The sequence below is a fragment of the Mytilus edulis genome, chromosome 2 (genome assembly GCF_963676685.1).
Source record: "Mytilus edulis chromosome 2, xbMytEdul2.2, whole genome shotgun sequence".
NCBI lineage: Eukaryota > Metazoa > Mollusca > Bivalvia > Mytilida > Mytilidae > Mytilus > Mytilus edulis.
The window spans coordinates 46,328,439-46,349,683 of record NC_092345.1 but is presented as its reverse complement, the minus strand read 5'-3'; the positions used below and the strand labels follow the sequence as shown (position 1 = coordinate 46,349,683).

Genomic DNA, 21,245 nt, shown 5'->3' with positions numbered 1-21,245 from the left:
TTTGATATCACAAAATCATTTTTTGATATCAGAAAATCTATTTCTTGATATCAAAAAATAATTTATATTTTCTGATATCAAAAATTCGAATTTCTGATATCAAAAAATCGATTTCCTGATATCAAGAAATGAATTTTTGATATCAGGAATTCGAATTTTTGATATCAGAAAATATGCTTTATTTCTTGATATCAAGAAATCGAATTCCTGATATCAAAAAATAGAATTTTTGATATCAGAAAATCATTTTTTGATATCAGAAAATAAGTATTAAATAGTAAAACGGCGCCTCATAGATAAGCTAGTTTTTGCTCTTATTACTATAAAATTGAGAATGGAAATATAATAGCTTACTAAGTAAAGAGATAATAATATAAACAAGATTTTATTAACTGACCTTCATTTCCTTTTTTCATATGTTTTTTTTCCTACAGAATTTTCTTTGCAATGCATTTTCTATTGCTACTTTTGTGCTTTTGTCCATCCATCCAGTAGGCTATCAATAATTTGTCAGATCTGTCAGAATTTTCCAAGACGTTTAGTTTTAACACAATAAAGAGGATCTTTGTTTGTCGTTTCACTTTAATTTCCAATGTGTAAATTTTTACTATGCACATGACCCTGACACATATTTTGTTATAAACGTTTCATGACGTATGTTGAAAAAAGAAAACATTGTCACCGTCAATTTGTGTAGGGGATCAAAAGGGGTTTTAGTTACTTTAAAATACAAGTATCGTATGGAATTGTGAAAATCCACAACTTTTAATCAAAATTTCATTCATGTTTTCAATAAAATCAGTATTTTAGAGCACTTTGAAACAGGTACAATTATAAAGAAGCTAAATTTCACTGTTTTGAAGTAGAAACGTAGCTAAAACCAGATACAAATTGACATGGCTGGTGGTCACTAAAATTGATGTATAAAAGTAAAAAATGATGGCTTCAAAACAGTGTATGAATTTGAAATAGGTTTCCCGGTTTCATTTAAGATTATAAACGTTCTTTTCTGTATTTGGATACGCAAACGTCAAATTAGGAAAAATCGATTTTTTTTGGCGAACTAAAAAGATGGCTATTTTTTTTAGAACGGACAGGATAAAGGAATAGCATTCACAAGCTATTTTTTGTAATGTTTGTATGTCGTAAAGAAATTATATTGGTCACAAAACCTACAAATTTTAAAATTTAACTATAATAAAAGCATGACAAGTTGCAAAAAATACTTTAAACGTCAATCTTTTAGCCGATTGATTTGGCGGACTTTTTGACGTTACGGACGACTGTAGCGCCACCTAATTAATTCCCCCTGCTATTGTTGCTGATAGAGCTTGACGACAACGGCCGTATCGAAGGACTTGCTTTCCAACTGAATAGAGCGTATTTTTGTCCATTTTCTTCTCCGTGAGGGGAACTCCTTCATTGATCATTCAAATTGTTTACATTTATAAATGACGTCATCTAGATGGAGTGCGTGACTCCGCAGATAAATAGTCCTTTTTTCTTTGACTTTTTAATAATTACCAATACCAAGTATAAACAAAACAGGTTGTTTTGTAATCAATTGCTATTATTCTAATTAAGTGTACAGGTAAAGTAACTTTCGTAAGTCAATGCTATCCGTCTATATCCCTCCGCCTTACGTCAGAAGGTCCCTGACGTCATATAAATTTTTGTCAACAACTTCGAACTTGGAACCTTGCACAAATTATGATCGCCTCTTTTTACCGTAATTTTAATTTGCAAACAAAACAGATACCTGTTAGGTCAATAAAGCGATCATAGTCATGGAACTTGGGAATTGGTTTTCATTTATAGATTTACAACAGTGAACGCTTTACCGGTTTGCCTTGTAAATTAACGCTTTTCTGTTCACCAACCGGAGAAAATAAAGAGGTCAGTGGTAGGCTTTTAGTTTTAAAAAAAACCTCGAAATCGGCAATAAAGTAAAACCACAACTATACTGACGTAAAGGATTTTTTTAAAAACCCAGGTTCGTATGCTATCATACAGACCTGTGAAATACAACATCTGATTCAATATTTGCTGTTCTGCATACACCAGGTGCGTATGCTAGCATACATACCTGAGAAATACAATGTATTAATTAAATGTAGACATTAGCATACACCAGGTACGTATGCTAGCATACAGGCCTGAGAAATGCAAGTTAATTTATTACAATTCAGTTCAGCATACAAAGGTGTTAAAATGCCAGATTCACGATTTCCAAGTGCTTGATAAAATAAAAATCTTTTTAAATGTGTTTTTTCCTTTATTTTTCTCTTTTTTGCATAAGTTTGTCTAATGAGCAATAATTCGACCTATTTGAGTACGAATTATGACAAATTACCGTTAATGAGAATTTCTAATTTTAGATGAGAACGTGTTGTATACATACTGAAGTCGTCATTATTGAGAGCCAAAATATCATCCAAATATCTAAAAGTATTATTAAATTTGTGTATCAGATGTTGTTTCGATGGGTCTTTGCTGATTTTTGTCATAAATTGTAACTCATAGCAATACAAAAACTGGCAGGTCCGCAATAAGTCATTTATAAGTGGTGCACAGTTAATAGTCCCCTTTGGAATTCCGATAACCTGACGATATACGGAATAACTGTATTATGTGGAATCTATTGTTAAGTCCAAACACCACATAGATTCAGAAAATTTACTTTATAGCTCAGTGTAAATGATTTGTTTTTATTAAAAACATGCATCACAGTATACGTAAACACTATTCGGATTTATGATATCCGACGTTTGTTATATAAATTATACAACTTCCGTTTTCCTTGACAACAAAATATTGCGGCAAAATGGAGTACACAGGCAGCAGTTATGATGGAGATCACAAAAATGGGAGGTTAATATCAGTAGAATATCAGATATTGATAACATTTAAACATGCACTCACCAAGTCAACTTGATCTTTATCCATTAAGATCACAATACTAGCATGTTGACATTGAAACCATGAAAATATTACATGAAGAAAACAGCGTACATTTTTTGTAAACACTTGGCTTTTATTAATTAGTAGCTTCTAGTAGCACATTTTACTTTTGTAGACCTTTCACTCCCTCTTTTGGTAGGAAGCCATGGCATAGTCCGAGATTACTCTGACGTCCAACGGCTGTTTTGACAGACAAGCTGGGGCCATGTGACGTCAGAGCTCGTCCCATATCAAAAAGCGGATATTTGCCCACCCAAAAAAATTGGAAAAATAAAGGTTGGCAGGTACGTGAAACTTACATAAATGAAGAGATAAATGAAAAATGAACAGATTGATGCCCGATTTATATAATTCCAAGGCCGTCGGCATCAGAAGCGACGAAGCAGCGCATCTATTTTGGGTGGGCAAATATCCACTTTTTGATATGGGACGAGCTCTGACGTCCCACGGCCCCAGCTTGTCTGGCAAAACAGCCTTTGGACGTCAGAGTAATCTCGGACTAGCCATGGCAATGAAATACAACTTGGGCTCATTAATTATCATAAAGTTGGTAGAAGAAATAAAAGAAGAAGAAGACGTCTTGACTATTTGATAGATGTATTAGAAAAGCATAGTAAACACGTCAAGGTGACGTTACATAAATTAAAGCGTGGTACATAGTAAACGTAAAGTGTGCGATATTTACGATATACTGGGGGCCATACAAAAGTGAAATTAGCAAAAAACATTGAATTTAACCATTAAGAAAAGAAAATAACTGAAAACTTTAACATGTTTAAGCATTTCTCAAATTAATTAATTTCCATGACAACCTAAATTGAATCTCGCTATTAACACATTTAAATTCTTTGTATAATTCACTTAGTCCATTTCTTTATATTCTCCATGGCAACCATTTTAGCTTTGCGACATGTTTTAATTGCACGGTACATATATGTATTGTCATCATCGCTATTCAAACTAACTTCAAGTGGGTACAGTTTTGTGATCGGACGCTATGTTAGTCAATTTTTGGTCTGTATGACGGCAGATCTTGCAAGTCCGTCTCCTCCTACATTGAGTTTTTTTTACAACGACTAGTGTTCATTTGATCCTTGGCGAGTCTTCATAGATTTGTACCACGTCTCCAATGCTGATCAGCTGTTTATTGTTCCCTGTATTGCGATGATATTCTCGTAGAGCTGTTAAATACTCATGTTTCCATTTATACCAAAAACTTTGAATAATCTGTGATTTCATCTTAAACAGTTTATTCGTAGATTTATGTGTCATATCATATTGTGAATGTTCCAATTCCTGATTCGTAGGGTAAGGTAGTGATGTTATTCTACGTCCGTAAAGTAAGTGGGACGGGGTGAGCGATTCATCTAACGGGTCCGATGATACGTATGTTAAAGGTCTGTCGTTGAGTACAGCTTCAACTTCCGTAACAATGGTTCTTAATAGTTCAATCTGAATCAATGAACGCCCTAATACCTTTTTGATACAGTCCTTCTTTAGTCCTATAAGCCTCTCCCAAAAGCCACCATACCACGGTGCTCTTTTTGGTATAAACTTCCATGTAGTGCCGAAGTTGTTTAGTTTTTCTATAACGGATGATGATCTTGTAAATTGCTTTGCAGCTGCAATAAATGTTGAACCGTTGTCTGAAATTATAATTTTTGGTATGATTTTCTACTGGCGAATCTAAAGTTCTTTTCTTCTGAGTGACTACTTCTAATAATGTTGAAATTTCCTCGTAATTCGCTTCGGAACTTTGTTGAATTTCTTCAAATTTCAAAGAAAAGGAAACAACTAGCTTCCCTGTTTTTTGAAAAAACGCATTTGAATTTACCACTTAAGATAATTAATCCTACTCAAGTATATTCAGATTATTTTCTATGCTTACAAAAAATCCAGCTGAATTTTACCCAAACATAAATTATGTTTTGACTTTTTTTCCTAGGAATTTTGTGACTTTTTTTTCTGTTTACCCACAAGACAAGGGGTGATTTTGCTTTGGTAGAAAAGATATAAAATAATATATATGCTAAATTAAAAAGGGAAATATCATATTGGAACACCTTTTTTTTTTAGATAATTAAGAAGATATAAGTCCATGTACATGTATCTTTCAAAATTCTTGGATATGATTTGACCATATAATACCATATAGTTCTTTGACATCATTGGGGAAAGTTTTTTTCAAACAATATACATATGTGCCCTTTAAACGGGCCTTTTTGTAGGAAGACATGTTTTTTACAAAATAAAAACAAATTATTATTTGAAATGTACCCCCATAAAAGGAATAGCCATTACGTTGAGAGGTTGTTCTCAAACTGATATAACTTTAAAACCTGGATTTTTGGATTTTTTTTAACACTGTCACCAATGATCATGGTGATGGATGACAAAGTTTGTATAAATCATTTTTCAAATACTGTCAATGATTTTTGCAGTGTTAAAACTACAGAAAAATATACAAGGCAGTAATGTCGTCAGATATCTGTTTTGTGGATTTCTACTGCTGATAGTCATGATAGTGTAGATGTATTACATTTTACAAATTATGAAATTAAAAAAAAATCGCTATGGAATTCATGCCCATGGTCTTTAGATATACATATACGTGTATGTATTTGTTTTTCGTAAATTGATTTTTTAAACTTAGGTTGTTAATTTTCTTGTTTAAATCATTTCAGATTGGGGACTTATAAATCTGACTACAGTATGAGTTAAAAATTTTCCTCAATGTAGAAGACTGTAGGCTTGCCTTATATAATTGCTTACACCCACTTTATTTGAAATCTAGTGGGCAGTTGTCTCCTGGACAATCATACCACATCTCCTTATTTATATACTGAACAATACTACACCTCCTTATTTGTATACTGAATAACAGATAACCTTTAAGCTTTACCATGTTTACCAATTTACAAAAAATAGTCCTATAACTCAAATTTAAACTAAAAGGAATGAAAAAATTGCAAAGAAAAATGTAAACATACATGTACATGTGAGCAACCTTAGATTTGACAATGAATGATACTATCAGATAATTACATTAAATATCTTTATTGACAATTGTAAAACAACATTGAAGATCAAAGATGAAAACCACTACTCTTAAAAGTTTATTGCACAGAATAGGTATTGATGTAAGAAGATGTGTGATACTGATAATGTATACACTAATGAGACAGCAAGTCAATAAAACCAATAATAATAAGATATCTAAGGGGTATTTTATAGTCTGATGAGTCTTCAACTACAGACAATTATAAGTCTTATGTCTCACACATTTTCTTAAACTGATGCTGATGGACTTTTAAATGCTCACATAAATTTAAAAATACTGATGGGACATGTAGCAATGCATTTTACACAAAAAAAAATTCAGTGCAATATACTCCATGGTACAAATTGAAGCACACATTTAAAAAAAAATTGAAACAGTGTCTTTGATTTTTTTTTTTTTTTTGTACTATCTTAATTCCAACTTATACAATGCTAGTAAGTTTTTAATTTTACTAATTCTTTTAATTTACTTTTTAGGATGGAGGGCAAGGGAAAGTATGAATTTCCAACAGAAACAAAATATGAAGGTGATATGAAAGATGGTATGTTTCATGGAAAAGGAACATTATTTTTCCCAAATGGTAGTAAATATGATGCGTCATGGGAGAACGGTATTGCCATAGAGGTATGCAAGTGTATTAGATTTTAAGGTGGTACATTGTATATAACACTACAGGGAGATAACTGTAAAAATCAGCTGAACTTTTAAATCACGATCTATTGTTAAGGAAATATTAAGCTTCTCAATGATAAAAATTTATAAGCGTTGTCAAACTACTATTAATGTATGTCCAATGAATTTTTTCCAATAAAGTGTGTGTTTGGTATCACCTTAACCTCAATGCAAACTTTTGTGCATCTAGCAAGATATTTGCAAATCCATGGACTCTCATTATAGATTTCTAAAGTTAAAAAAAAATAATGTACTGTTATATGTGACTAATTGATTCATTTTACATTGATAACATTGATTGTTATTGTAATAATTATAATCTTTTCTGGATGATAAATTATCTATCTCTGAAAGCTAGAATAAGGTAATAATAGATTCTATTTTCACTAATTGATTCTTAATCAAGTTCAGCATCTGAAGTAATTTGTAGATATGTCAAGTATTTTGCTCATGTTTTATTCATCTTCTTTAAAGTACAATTCTTTATTAATGATGTATAGCTATAATCTAAAGGAACCTGAGTAACTTTTTAAAAAACCTCAAATAAATGAGAAAAACACTGTTTGCTTATACATTATTTTTTTTTTAACATGAGCATGTATGCTGCTAAATCAATTCGGTACAATTCATTTAGGCAGATCATAAAGTTCCTGGTCAAACTTTCCATTTTTCTTTTAATTAAATGCAAGCTTATTTTTTTAGATATGCATGCCCTTGTATGCGCAGCTGGAAGAATGACCCTCATACTTGTCCAATCAATCATTAAAGTTGAATTGATAACCAAGTGGAGAAAAGTTGTTGTAAAACAGTATAGCTCTAAAGTATCATACTGTATGACATGTTGAAAATATTAATTACAGTAAAATTTGTCATTAATACTGTGAAAAATCATCATAATTAATTCTTTTTACAGGGTAAATACACATTTGCTGATGGTTTAAGATATGAAGAAGAGAATTGGGAATATTGTGATGGTTATGATAGAAGATTTTATACAGAAATCTGTAATGGTTTAAAACCTGCAGGTAGGTCTACAAAACTATATTTAAAATGTTATGTCACTTTTATATGCTGTCATATTTTAAAACAGTAGTTATCTCCCTTACAAAACACAATGATGTGCTGTGACTGTTTATTAACAAGAATACTGAAAAGTTGGCATGAACACAATACCTTCATATTACACAAATATTAAAGTTTGATTATACGATGATCAACAAAAGGGGAGGTATGGTATAAGTAATGAAAATACTAAGGACACAAAAAAAATCAGAAAAGACCATTTCTTTTCCATTTTGTCACTTCAAAGGAAAAGGCGAACATTTTAATGAAAAACATGGAGGATATAAAATTAGTATTCAAGACTGCATGCAATGCAAAGAAAAATAAACTACAGCCTTAAGATGATGAACTTACAAAAACAAAGTACAAATTTGTCAAAAATTACAAGAGACAACACATTGGTAATTTACCAAATTTTTGGGCTATTTGTGTACATTGTTTTGTTATTGAAATTATATTTGATACATGTATGTACATTATACTGTGTACATATTTTACAGATATTTACTATTTAAAGATAAATACTATTATTAACATTGGTTGCAATGAATTACATTGATTTCCCAGTTAGATAAAAACCGATAATTTCACATGTGAAATAAACGTGGTTATTTCACTCTCTGACGTCATACAACAATAGGCATTGTCAAGACGTCGATAACGTCGGATCAAAACAAATTGTCAATGCGTAGGAAAAAGATATAGTTCCTTACATTTTCTACATTAATTTCATAAAAAAAAGCCATTTGCCAATGTAATAAAAAGAATAACTAATTCGCCGTATTTGAATATAAAAAATAAGACAACTTGTGACCGAACGCCGCTATGGATTAAACTCGTGCTGCGCACTCGTTTAATCCATGCGTCGTTCGGTCACGCGTTGTCTTATTTTTGATATTCAAATACGGCGATTAGTTATACTATAATTCCATTAAAGCAGTACAGCATCACATTACATGATCCACAATGCTAAAATGGCTTGGTAATAAAATTGCTGAATACGACGACTTTTTTTAAATAGTATGAAATTCAAAACAGTGTAGCTGTGGCCATTGATTGACACATTAAAATCATTCATTGACTGGGACAATTTAGGTGAACGTTTGTATGTTTCGACCAATGCTCACTATGTACTTTTTAAAGACACTTAAACTATGGGGTCACCAAAGGTTCTCAACACCTAAATAAAGTAATTCGAAAAATTAATCAGAAATAACACGATATTTTGATTTATATCAATTATATAAATCAAAACACAAAGGTTATTCCTGATTAATTTTTCGAATTATTTTATAATTAAAGGCGTTAAGAAACCTTTGTTGACCCCACAGTTTAAATGTCTATCGTAGGTACGTCATGAACAGTGGTTGTTACAGATAAACGTTCACGTAAATTGTCCCAGTCAATGGATGATTTTGATGGGTCAATCAATGGCCACAGCTACACTGTTTTGAATTTCATACTATCACTGCATTAACTTTTTGTACTAGGGTTAAATCCTTGCACCAGCATCAGTGATTGTTTGTACTTCATACTAATATTGTTGCATGCTAAACAATTTAATTCTATGCCACTGTCCATTCATCCAAAAACATATCTTTCAGGTCGATCACAGTTAACCAACAGAGTGCCACCCAGAGACATACCAGAAGGCTGTTATGATTGTGGAGATGGATTCTATAATCCAGATACAAGGGTTGTTGTGGATTATAATCAGAAATTTTTACGAAATGCTGGTGAGTTTTGAGTTAAGACAAAATGTTACAATAGAAAGTTTAAAATTTTAAAATTGTCATAAATGCACATTTATAACCAGAGGTATAGTATCACTTATGTTTTCATTTTAACCATTAGCAGTACTAGTTAAAGGAATAAAGAAGTAACTTTATAACACTTAATAAAATAATATTCTTTGAAATAATAACTTCAGCAAATGCCTCACCTATTTTTACAAAATTTTAACACTGTACATGTCTACATGATATCATTTAATACGATACAGGATTTTTTCAAACACAAGATATGAGAAACTGAAAAAACAACCCAGAAACTGCAGAACCCTTACAATTTTTTTACCATATAAAAGATGAACCACAAATCAATTTGAAGTGACTGTGCCTCGATTAAAATTTAACAAAACTGTAAATGTGTCACTTATAATTACAGATGATGATGAGGATGAATGGATTAGACGAACATGCAGGAAAGGTTGGGATGAGATCGTAGGAATAAAAGGGAGAATACCTCAGTCAGCAGCATGATGTTGTTGATACCTGTATGAATGTAATGGATGGATGAGCGTGAATGACTTTATGGAAACATTGTGAGATCTAGTTACATGCAGAGAGTTTGATTTATGTGCTGAGTCTGTTGTTTATGTCCAGTTTTTTATGTCTTATATTTAACTGAAATATTTATTGTTTATAAAATTTATTTATAAGTGATGATGATAAATAAGCTGTTCTGTGATATTATGTTTAATTGTATCATCTTTAAATAATCACTTACTAGTTTTTCATTTAAAAAAAATGTATATTAATGTACAAACATAAGACATTTTAACTATTGTTACTCAAGTGAGATTTTTGTTGTTTACATTTTGATTACACCTACAAAATACTTATAAAAAAGAAATTGAAAGTTATTGAAACATAGGCTGAGAAGTCAACTGCAGAACCAATGCTTCAATTTAAACATATCAGGTCATCATAGCAACACATTTGCGACAAACTAATAGATCTATTTTGTATTTGATGCATGCTTTAGTCAAACCTGATTGATGTGAAGATTTTATTCCTTAATATTACCACAATAAAAATAGTGTTGTTTTGTTACTAAGAACTTTTGTAACTCATGTATTTCTTTTTTTCTTTTTTAAAAGTGATAAACATAATTGCTATGCATAAAGAAATTTTTGACACTGATAAGGAATGTTCATATAAACACTATCATGATTTTAATGGGCATGAAACAATTAAAAATTATAAAACTTTAATGATGTTGTTTTTGTCTCTCTTGATAAAAGTCCCAGAATGTGAGACATGGTGATAACAATCTGGCTTTACCTATTTGTATAAAGTATATATTTCATAAGGTAGAAGTCCCTGTTGCTTCATAACTTGTCTACAGATACCTTATGTAATGAAGTTCCCTTCTGTCATAAGTTGATTTGCATGGTTCACTCAGTAATTGCTTGAAAAACAAGAATGTGTCCCAAGTACACGGATGCCCCATCCGCACTATCATTTTCTATGTTAGTGAAAATGGGATAAAATCTCTAATTTGGCATTATAATTAGAAAGATCATTTCATAGGGAACATGTTTACAAAGTTTCAAGTTGATTGGACTTCAACTTCATCAAAAACTACCTCGACCAAAAACTTTAACCTGGACCAAAAACTTTAACCTGAAGCGGGACGAACGTACAGACAATGAATGGACGGATGCACAGACCAGAAAACATAATGCCCATAAATGGGGCATAAAAAATTGGAATACTCACTTATTATGAGTAATAGGACTACTATATTTGGTATTCAAGTTCCTTGCAACGTCCACATGTCCATCAGGTAAGGTTCATTTGACCTTAACTCATTTCATTGATCAGTGCAAAGGGTTAAAGTTATTGGGTCAAGTCAGTATCTTGGATACTGTAAATGATAGGTCAACTATGTTTAGTGTATGAAATGATTGTAAGGTGTATACGCCAGACTGTCTGTTTTCATCTGACCTTCACCTTAATTTATTGGTTCATTGGAAGTTTTTATGATTTGATACATTTCATAGACATGTTAGATATTACATGTATAAGCAATAGGGCTACTATGTTTGGTATAGCAAATGATTGTAAGGTGTGTATGTATGTCTGACAGATTCATGTGACCTTGACCTCATTTTCATGGTTCTTTGGTAAATGAAAAGTTATCTTGGTTTTGTCAGTTTTATCAGATACTGTAATCAATAGGTCAACTATGTTCTGTGTATGGATGATTGTAAATTTTATATGTCTCTCTGGCAGGGTTCATTATACCTTTCCCTAGTTTCCAATGGCAAAGATTTTGTGGTTGGTAGGTTTCTTTTGTACTATAAGTGATAGGACCACTATTCGGTGTATGGATTGCTGGTAAGATATACATGTCTGTTTGACATGGTATTTCTGGCCATAACCTTATTTTCATAGAAATAATGTGACTCGGTGAGTATCACATGATCACTTGCATTCTGATATCTGATAAATTTATCTGTATGTAGACAATTATTCATGCATTTTTGTCCTTTCTTGTAATAATAAATGCACACACTAAGTTCTGAATTTACAGTATATCAAAGATCTTCTATCAACAAAAGTTGTGTACATTCTTTTTTATCCTTATCAGGATAAGTTACATTTCATATGCATTGAATGTTTGTGTCATCCAAAATATGTTAATGTTTACAATTTACAACAAAATTATCATGATAGTAATTGAAAGCTTTCAATAAGAAAGTAAAACCTGTCATAAATATTGCCACCAAATACAAATGTTATTTTTTGTAAATCCGTACTTTCATCCATTTATTTTGCTTCATCAAAAATGCCCTATGTTAAGTTTGAAGCAGTATGAAATAGATAATATGTACAAGAAATCCATCTTCTTTATTTCTACTCAAAGAAAGACAACTCTAACACAACTAACATCAAATACTCTATTTTTCTGTTTAATTTTGTTGTCAGATTTTTAAATATGATTAAATCAAGTTGCTTTCCAATGTCTGTAATCTAAATATCTATCAATTTTAATTTTTAAATACTTTAAGGAAGAAAATAATAAATAACTAAACTTTGGAAAATAAGAATAACACTTTAAACATTTCATGTGTCCAGAGCTTTTCTGGAATTTCCTTTAACAAGAATGCTCTAACCCAAACACTTTGAAAGCCCAGGATGTAAGGAACTTTGAAAGATTCTTCCTACTAAATATAACAACTGGCATAATTTTCATTTACATTTAATACATCAAATACAGGCATTACTATTATGATATATCCACATACAATGACAATAACCATGATTAATGATCTGAGGGGAAAATCTTTCATTCTACCTTTTATAACAAACTTTTACAATTAATTTGTAAAATCATGTAAGTTTGGACTAAGTTGAATCAATAAATTCACATTCACTACAAATAGCATTTTATAATTTGCATGCATCGAATTAAAAGTACATTTTGTACATGAAATAAAATAGTACTGAGGATGTAAATAATGTTAACTTTAACATTTTTAAAGCAAGATTTAATTATATGCTACTGATTCTAAAACATTTTTTTTTTTACTGACTGAGACTATCAGCAGTCATCAGTTCTCAAAGTACCCATTACTATTTCAAAAGTCTTCACACAACACAGATTTGATCTGCAAGTATGCATGGCGATGCTGATTTTCAACTTGGTACTTTCATCACAAAATATTTACCAATTAATCAAAATATTTACTAGCATGAAAGTATGATGTCAGTTAAATATTTTATACATTCATATGAAGCATTATTCATTACAATGTACTTTATCATTCACTAACAATAAATAAATTACGGCATATTAATATGATCAATTAATCAATAGAATTATAGAAAAACACATAAAAAGTGCTTGATGATTCTATGACGGCTTCTGAAAAAAAGATTTGGTTGATTTTTCATATTTATATTAGACATATATGGCACAAATTTGTCATTATGTCTAAATCCCACTATAATATATGACTTATGGTAATATGTTAATTATAGTATAAAATAGGTTTTTGTGAACAAATGCACACAATGCATCACTGAAATAAACGACTTAAATAAATTTCCCTGAACAATAACTCTACATATACCCCAACTTAAAATCGAATTAAAAAAATAAAGAAGAATGAAACCTAAATTTGAGTTTATTCACTATATTAAACATAATTTTATTTGAAGACATAATTTAAATCTGATATTTTCTTTGTAATTTTTTCTATCAAAGATTGATGATCAAAATGCAATTTCAAAATGAAACTATCCATATTTTAACTTAATGTTATTACCATCAAGAATGTATAAATGTATTTTCAAGTACCCATGGTCTTATAATCATTTAAAAGCACTATAATAAAGAACATTTTAATTCATATGTCATGCAATTATTTCAAATAATTATCTCTCTTTCAACACTCATAGCACATCTAATTTCTTTCAGCACTACTTGTACATTTGCGTAATCAGTTTTAGTTGAAGAACACTTTCTAACATAAATACGTGCTCTTTCAATATGTAGTTCCTTTATTGGTAATATCAATTGCAGTAACACATTTCCCACAGCCGACCTCCAATGTTGTGCAATTTCAAAAACATTTTTTCTCCAATGTTGTGCAATTTCGTAAATATTATTCCTCAATTCTTTGCTTATTTGGTTTATTAAAAAACCCTGTTTTGTTTAAAATTCCTGAGCACTATAAATAAATATCACAAGAGTTCTAACTGTATCCCATTCCCTTTAATGACTTCCTCAGGCATACAGAACACAGGGTTAACAGGTTTTATTTTATCTTCTCCTAACAGTGAAAGTCCAGCTATGCCAAATAATGTGTGGAATGGATCAACCTGAAATCAAACAAATCATTAATTATTAATTGTCAAAATGTTATCTCAATATTTGTTGAAATTGAGGCAAAAAAAACCAAAATGCACTTTTCATTGGATTTTTTTCCAACATTTGTGTTTCAAGCGTTATTTTCTGAGGCCAGAAATAAATGCTTTTTTTATAAACAAGTATAGAGATTATATTTAAGGGATTTTGCATGAAGAGGGATATCATAAAGTCTTTGCAAATATGCCTTTTTAGAATCTTAAGAAGTGTCGGAAGTGTGATTGTTTGTTTATGAAAAAGAAAATCCTGTCAGGACACACTTTTAATTTGAAGTATTCAAGACGTTTTTTGCTTATCCGTAGGTTTGCAGTCATGTACACCCACACTATATCCCTTTTCTCTAATTCTTAATCAATTCATCCCTTTCATGAACTTTTGATTATTTTTATTTAATCAACGTGTGATTCGTTTGATCTCAGTTCAACATTGGTCAGAATTAGATTAAAATGTAAAATTTTCTTGCTTTCCTCTGAAATTCCTATTGTAATGTCACGAAAAAAGGCGACAATGCCTGAAGATGTCACATAGAACACATCTTTTTGTAGGTTGTTCAAAAAGAGGAAACAATTGTCTGCATATTTTTAAAATATCATTAGAGAAACTGATTCGATACTCGATTCTCTCAACAGTTAAATTTTAAAACGCTTTTGAAACGCTCGGCAAGCATCAAGTTTTAAATTTCAAAACTTAATTGTCTCGTGTGGACAAATATCCTATCACACTCAATGCAGTGGTAGAATTTATATTTAACCCCACAAAAAAAGTCTTTTTCTTTTTTAAGTTGACATTTACCATATCTCCAGGTCTGTCTGCAAACCCTCCTGTCTCGTCATCTTGACATGCCAGAATGAATTTTGTTAGTTTAGCCTGTAAAAGAGAGACAAAGGTTGGTTATGATACTGTAAATTCTGAACTTAAGAGTTATGGATACATTTTTTTTGTCAAGTCACTGATTACTTGTCAAATCTAATTAATGTGGATTCATTTATTTTCGTGGTTCTAATTTTCGTGGATTGAGAAAAACTTGCATTTTCATGGATATTAAATTTCGTGGTTTTACTGAAGTCTGCATACATTTCATTAAAAAATGTATAATTCGTTGAATACTTAAATAAATTCGTGGTTCCCCTGTTCCCACAAAATCCACGAAAATTGGTATCTAGCAAATATTAATGAATCCAGTGTTTGCAAAACTTTGTGGAGTAAAATCATTACTGAAATTATGAAGGAGACTTATTAGAAACCTGCTACTGCCACATTTTTTGGAATAAAAAAATATTGCAATAATTTCTGAATCAACAAAAAATAAATTCAAAATGTCTTTTTAAGTCCAATAAAATGGTAAGAGTAAACTTATTTATGGAAAAATTGTTCTTAAACATTAGAGATTTGAATACTTCATGTCATTTAAAGTCTAAATTGATCAGTATCCCCTTTTATTCAAATAGATTTATCCATAGATTATATGGAATTTATTGTGAATAATTTGTGCAAGTACTGTTATAAGTTACTTGACAAACCACACTTAACAATAGTCATACATGTCAGATGTTCTAACATATTTTTTAATTGTTGAGTAAAATGACTGATTTCACATGCGGAGCTGGATCTGCTTATCCTTCCAGCAAACCTGAGATCATCACTGAATTTAAGTTGGGTTATTGTAGCTCAATCCTAAGTAGTCTAAATAATTATGATGTCCTAAGTTGTCTATTTTGTGTTTTAAATTTGTAAACAGTAGTTAGTCTTTGTGACAATTATGTGTTTTTGCCATGGCTTTATTAGGTAATTGTCTTAAACTTCTGTGCTTGAATATCCTTGTGGTACATTCTGCTTTTCTTTTGTTGTAGCGTTGATAAAAAAAACTTTCATCTATATTTCTAATTTTACATATTTTCTGCATACCAATATTAATGTAGAAAAAATTTGGTGTCCTACATGAAGTTAAGTATCTCAGATAATTCCACTGAACCTCTATAACTACAACTGTATATCAATCTTGTTATGTTTTTTTCTTTTTTAATAATCATTTAAATGAATTATTTATGTTTTTTACCTTATCAATCCAGTGTATTTTTCCTATAATTTTAAGTGAGGCCAAAACCCACCAGGAATAACAAACGTCAGGTAATTTTTCTGGTCTACCTACAAAAGAAATTCATATATATATATATAAGACTCTATTCATTACGCTGAAAATTATATATAACGTTCAATTATAATAATGAGATTAATAAAATGCAAATATACTCTCACTTAAAAATAATATTGAGCCACCTGTTGCAAACATATCAATTTCAGAGTTCAGGACTTATCTTTTAATTATTTTTATGCTTATTCTATTTTGAACATTATTATAATAAGCAAAACCTGCCTAATTCAACCCTTGAGTATTCCAATTTAACATCTGCCTTAACTGACACATAATATGCCTATTCTTGCAGAGAAAACCTGAGTAATCTGACACCCTGCTTAATCCGACATTTTTTTATGGTCCCCCAGTGTGTCAGATAAGACAGGCTACACTGTACATACTGAAGAACATCAAATATACAGTACAATACTATGTGTTTCAATTCTATATCATTTCTATTTTTTTACATAATTATAGAATTTATCTCCCTTACAACTCTCATACCTTAGAGAAAATGACGAACCGTCATTTAACCCAAAAGAAACAACACACACAAGTATTAAAAAAAAAATAATTCAAACTTCATATACAACTTGAAACTAGCTTTAATCGACAACATTTCTTTTGTTCCAAATATTATAGTCTGCCTTCCTGTAATAGATTTTATTTTAAACACAAAATTCACCAAATAACAACAGAAATGCAGTGTTGGAATCAATACTTAATGTAAGTTTTCACAAGGGTGAGATCATTAAATCATTTAATTGATATGCATAAAAAGCCTTTGTGAAAAACAAGAAGAACCTGTTGTTTAGTGGTTGATGTTTGTTGATGTGGTTCATAAGTGTTTCTCATTTTTCATATAGATAGGAATTAGTTTCCTATTTGAATTGTTTTACACTAGTAACTTTGGGGTCCTTTATAGCTTGCTGTTCGGTGTGAGCCAAGGCTCAGTGTGGAAGTCCTAATTTGACATATTATTGATAACTTTTTACACATTGTGACTTGGATGGAGAGTTGTCTCATTGGCACTTATACCACATCTTCTTATTTCTATAAAACAATGTCTGACATGTGATATGACTTTTCCAACCTCAAATTGAAACAAAAAATATCTTGAAACTCTCCTATTTTAACCTACCATTCAGTCCACCAGAGGGCAGTTGTCTTTCACACAACCACCAACCCAATAAATCTGCATTAATATGATGAAGTTGTCCTACAATAGCTAACATTCCTACACAACAATAAATTTGTCCTGAATGAGATTCACTTCCTGGTCTACAGCCAAACCCACCATCAAAGTTCATACAGGTCAAAACAAACTCTACTGCATGTTCTATATCTATTGCATCAAGTCTTTTCTGGAAAAAAAGAAGATCTAAACTTTATAAATATGTACAATGTATGTAGCCTGAGTTTTGATGCCAAAAAGTAAATTTTAAAGTAAAATGGCTTTGTTGATTGATTGATAGAAATTGTAAAGTTGTATCTAGAAACCGTATAAAAGTCAATAATGTAAAGTTTTTGTTATATATGTTTAGAAGAGGAAAAGATCTTTGAAATATTAACAGGTGACTATCAAAAGACTAGAAAAAACCACAAACTGGTCTTTGGCAAGATAAATTGAAAAAGGAATGAGGAATCCACATTTGGAGAATGCACTCCTCATTTATCAACTATCTAACAGAATAGAATGATAAACTGTTTGTCAGAGCTAAACACAACTGTTTAAGTTAAACTGGTAATTGATGATTAAACAAGAATCAATAAGTAATGCTTGCTTGTACAAAATGTAGTATTGATGAGTTGTTTACACCTTGATAACTTAATTTTGGATCTTCTAATTTGCTGAACGTATTTTTACTATCAGCTCATAGACATAATTTTGTCATGCAATCAATAATGTTTTTCATGATAAGAAACCACTGTAATATTTTCTCTGTCTACCGGGTATTTGAAATAACCTCAAAATTGTGGTGCACACTTTTAAGTAACTCGCTACATGGGTTATTCAGGGTGCCCAACATACTTATGTTATTTCTTTATAGACAGAAAAGAATATAACAGTCGTTCCTTAATTGATGTTTTAACCTAAATCAAATACTTACTAATAACGCTAAACATGCAACAGCACAAAATGAAAATCTGGTGTCAACTTCCCCTGTAAAAAGATGCAAAGTTAAATAATCATTCTTTTTTCAATTTTCAATTTCATAATTGTCATCAAAACACAGATCTATCAATATTTTTTCTACATGTATAGACATGATAGAAGTAAAAATGTAAATATAGATTTTGGTCAATTTCAAGCATGACATTTTGCACAGACACCTAACTCTGGTAAAGACTGTATGTTAACCTCTAGATGTCTTATGGCAATTTTTGGCATTGGGTTGCTGTCTTGATGACATTAAACTATGGATCAGACTGTTTCCTTTTTTCATCCTACCAATAAATCACCAAAAGTACAACTAGTTTCTTAGTGATTTTATAAATTGATTGATTTTTTTTATGTTTGACACCACTTTTAGCACTATTTAAGATATTTTGTACAACCAGTTTTTATTAGCAGTGGAAACCATATTGCTTGGAGAGAACCAATGACCTTTGGCAGGAAATTATGTGATTTAAATCTAGTGACAAAATTTCAATATGGTATTTAAACAGATTGTATTTGTGATCAATAATAGTAAGACTGAATTTTTTGTTTTTTGCAGTTCTTATCAAACAGTTGATTCATTACAATGTATTACTCATTGGATACCAATTTTTGTGGACTTCATAGGTACAGAGAGATCCATACACTTGCAAACAATTATTGTCCGGAAACTACAAACATTCTTGTTGATGGCCCCTAATTCTTAAACTGTTTATACCATAACCCCCAACATCAATCCCAACTTTCCTTTTGTAGTAGTGAACCTTCTTTCAAAGAGATCCATTTACTAAATCTAAAGTTATGGTGCGGAAACCAAATGTGTTTTCAGACGACGACGACATCCTAACATTATACGAACCCCCAAACATTATTGCAGTGGTATAACCAGATGCTCCGCAGGGCACAGCTTTATACGACCACAGAGGTTGAACCCTGAACGGTTGGGGCAAGTATGGACACAACATTCAAGCTGGATTCAGCTCTAAATTAGGATTGTGATTAAATAGTTGACACAGCATAGGTTTCTGACACAGAATGAATGTGGTCTAATGAACTTAAAATATTTTTTTTGCCTTTGAGCAATTCACTATGCTGTTGAATATTAATCCTCTCAAAAAAATGTTTGAAGAAATTTTCTTTCTATTTATGAAATCTGAAATGAGAAAAATTTAACCCCCCCCCCCCCCACCCCCCATTTTTTTTTCACATCCCCCTTTCCCTTTTTCCAAATCTGATCTCAATTCAAATTTCTAATGGAGTTTGCAACAATAACTACTCATTTAAATACATCATCAAATATTAAAATGTAAAATAAAGTGCTTGTTATCACTGAATTGTAAAGATTGTTTTAATTTATCAGTTGGTAGTAAAAGTGAATATACATTGTATATTGTATAAAACAATGATTTAAGTTGATTCAACTACTATTCTGGACAAAGAAAGATAACTCCAATTGAAAATTTCTTGCTATTGCACAATATTGTGCAATTAGATATTTCTTGCTATTGCGCAATACTGTGCAATTGAAAATATTTGCTATTGCATAATACTGTGCAATTTAAGATTTCTTGCTATTGCGCAATACTGTGCAATTGAAAATTTCTTGCTTTTGCATAATACTGTGCAATTGAAGATTTCTTGCTATTGCTAAATACTGTGCAATTAAAAATTTCTTGCTATTGCACAATACTTAATATAATAATTTTGGATCCTGATTTGAACCAACTTGAAAACTGGGCCCATTATCAAAAATCTAAGTACATGTTTAGATTCATCATATCAAAAAAGCCCAAGAATTCAATTTTTGTTAAAATCAAACTTAGTTTAATTTTGGACCCTTTGGACTTTAATGTAGACCAATTTGAAAACGGGACCAAAAATTAAGAATCTACATACACAGTTAGATTTGGCATATCAAAGAACCCCAATTATTTAATTTTTGATGAAATCAAACAAAGTTTAATTTTGGACCCCGATTTGGACCAACTTGAAAACTGGGCCAATAATCAAAAATCTAAGTACATTTTTAGATTCAGCATATCAAAGCACCCTAAGGATTCAATTTTTGTTAAAATCAAACTAAGTTTAATTTTGGACCCTTTGGACCTTAATGTAGACCAATTTGAAAACCGGACCAAAAATTAAGAACCTACATACACAGTTAGATTCGGCATATCAAAGAACCCCAATTATTCAATATTTGATGAAATCAAACAAAGTTCAGTTTTGGACCCCCCTTTGGACCCCTTATTCCTAAACTGTTGGGACCAAAACTCCCAAAATCAATCCCAACCTTCCTTTTATGGTCATAAACCATGTGTTTAAATTTCATAGATTTCTATTTACTTATACTAAAGTTATGGTGCGAAAGCCAAGAATAATGTTTATTTTGGCCCGTTTTTGGCCCCTAATTCCTAAACTGTTGGGACCTCAACTCCCAAAATCAATCCCAACCTTCCTTTTGTGGTCATAAACCTTGTGTTTAAATTTCATTGATTTCTATTTACTGATACTAAAGTTATTGTGCGAAAACC

The 21,245-nt window shown here is 30.9% G+C and overlaps 2 protein-coding genes across 2 annotated transcripts in view; one reads left to right on the top strand and one right to left on the bottom strand.

Moving 5' to 3' along the window:
* The first annotated feature begins 2,744 nt into the window (after positions 1-2,744).
* Positions 2,745-10,156, top strand: LOC139512292 (MORN repeat-containing protein 5-like). The gene is made up of 5 exons (XM_071299796.1): positions 2,745-2,871; positions 6,499-6,646; positions 7,608-7,719; positions 9,361-9,492; positions 9,923-10,156. Exons 1-5 carry the CDS (start codon positions 2,825-2,827, stop codon positions 10,015-10,017), a joined length of 534 nt encoding a protein of 177 aa, XP_071155897.1. The 5' UTR covers positions 2,745-2,824; the 3' UTR covers positions 10,018-10,156.
* A 2,576-nt stretch (positions 10,157-12,732) lies between these two features.
* Positions 12,733-21,245, bottom strand: part of LOC139512290 (geranylgeranyl transferase type-2 subunit beta-like) — a 20,255-nt gene continuing 11,742 nt past the window's right edge. The window contains exons 5-9 of the mRNA XM_071299794.1: positions 18,662-18,714; positions 17,692-17,914; positions 16,473-16,561; positions 15,209-15,283; positions 12,733-14,370 (exon numbers count right to left, since the gene is read on the bottom strand). Of these exons, the coding sequence (XP_071155895.1) occupies positions 14,233-14,370; positions 15,209-15,283; positions 16,473-16,561; positions 17,692-17,914; positions 18,662-18,714 (578 nt within the window). The 3' untranslated portion in view covers positions 12,733-14,232. The remainder of the gene's footprint in view (positions 14,371-15,208; positions 15,284-16,472; positions 16,562-17,691; positions 17,915-18,661; positions 18,715-21,245) is intronic.

Coding starts and splice junctions, on each gene's coding strand:
- LOC139512292 (XM_071299796.1), top strand. CDS start 2,825: ATGGAGTACACAGGCAGCAGTTATGATGGAGATCACAAAAATGGGAG. Junction 2,872..6,498: donor GGAGATCACAAAAATGGGAG/GTTAATATCAGT, acceptor TTTACTTTTTAG/GATGGAGGGCAAGGGAAAGT. Junction 9,493..9,922: donor GAAATTTTTACGAAATGCTG/GTGAGTTTTGAG, acceptor TTATAATTACAG/ATGATGATGAGGATGAATGG.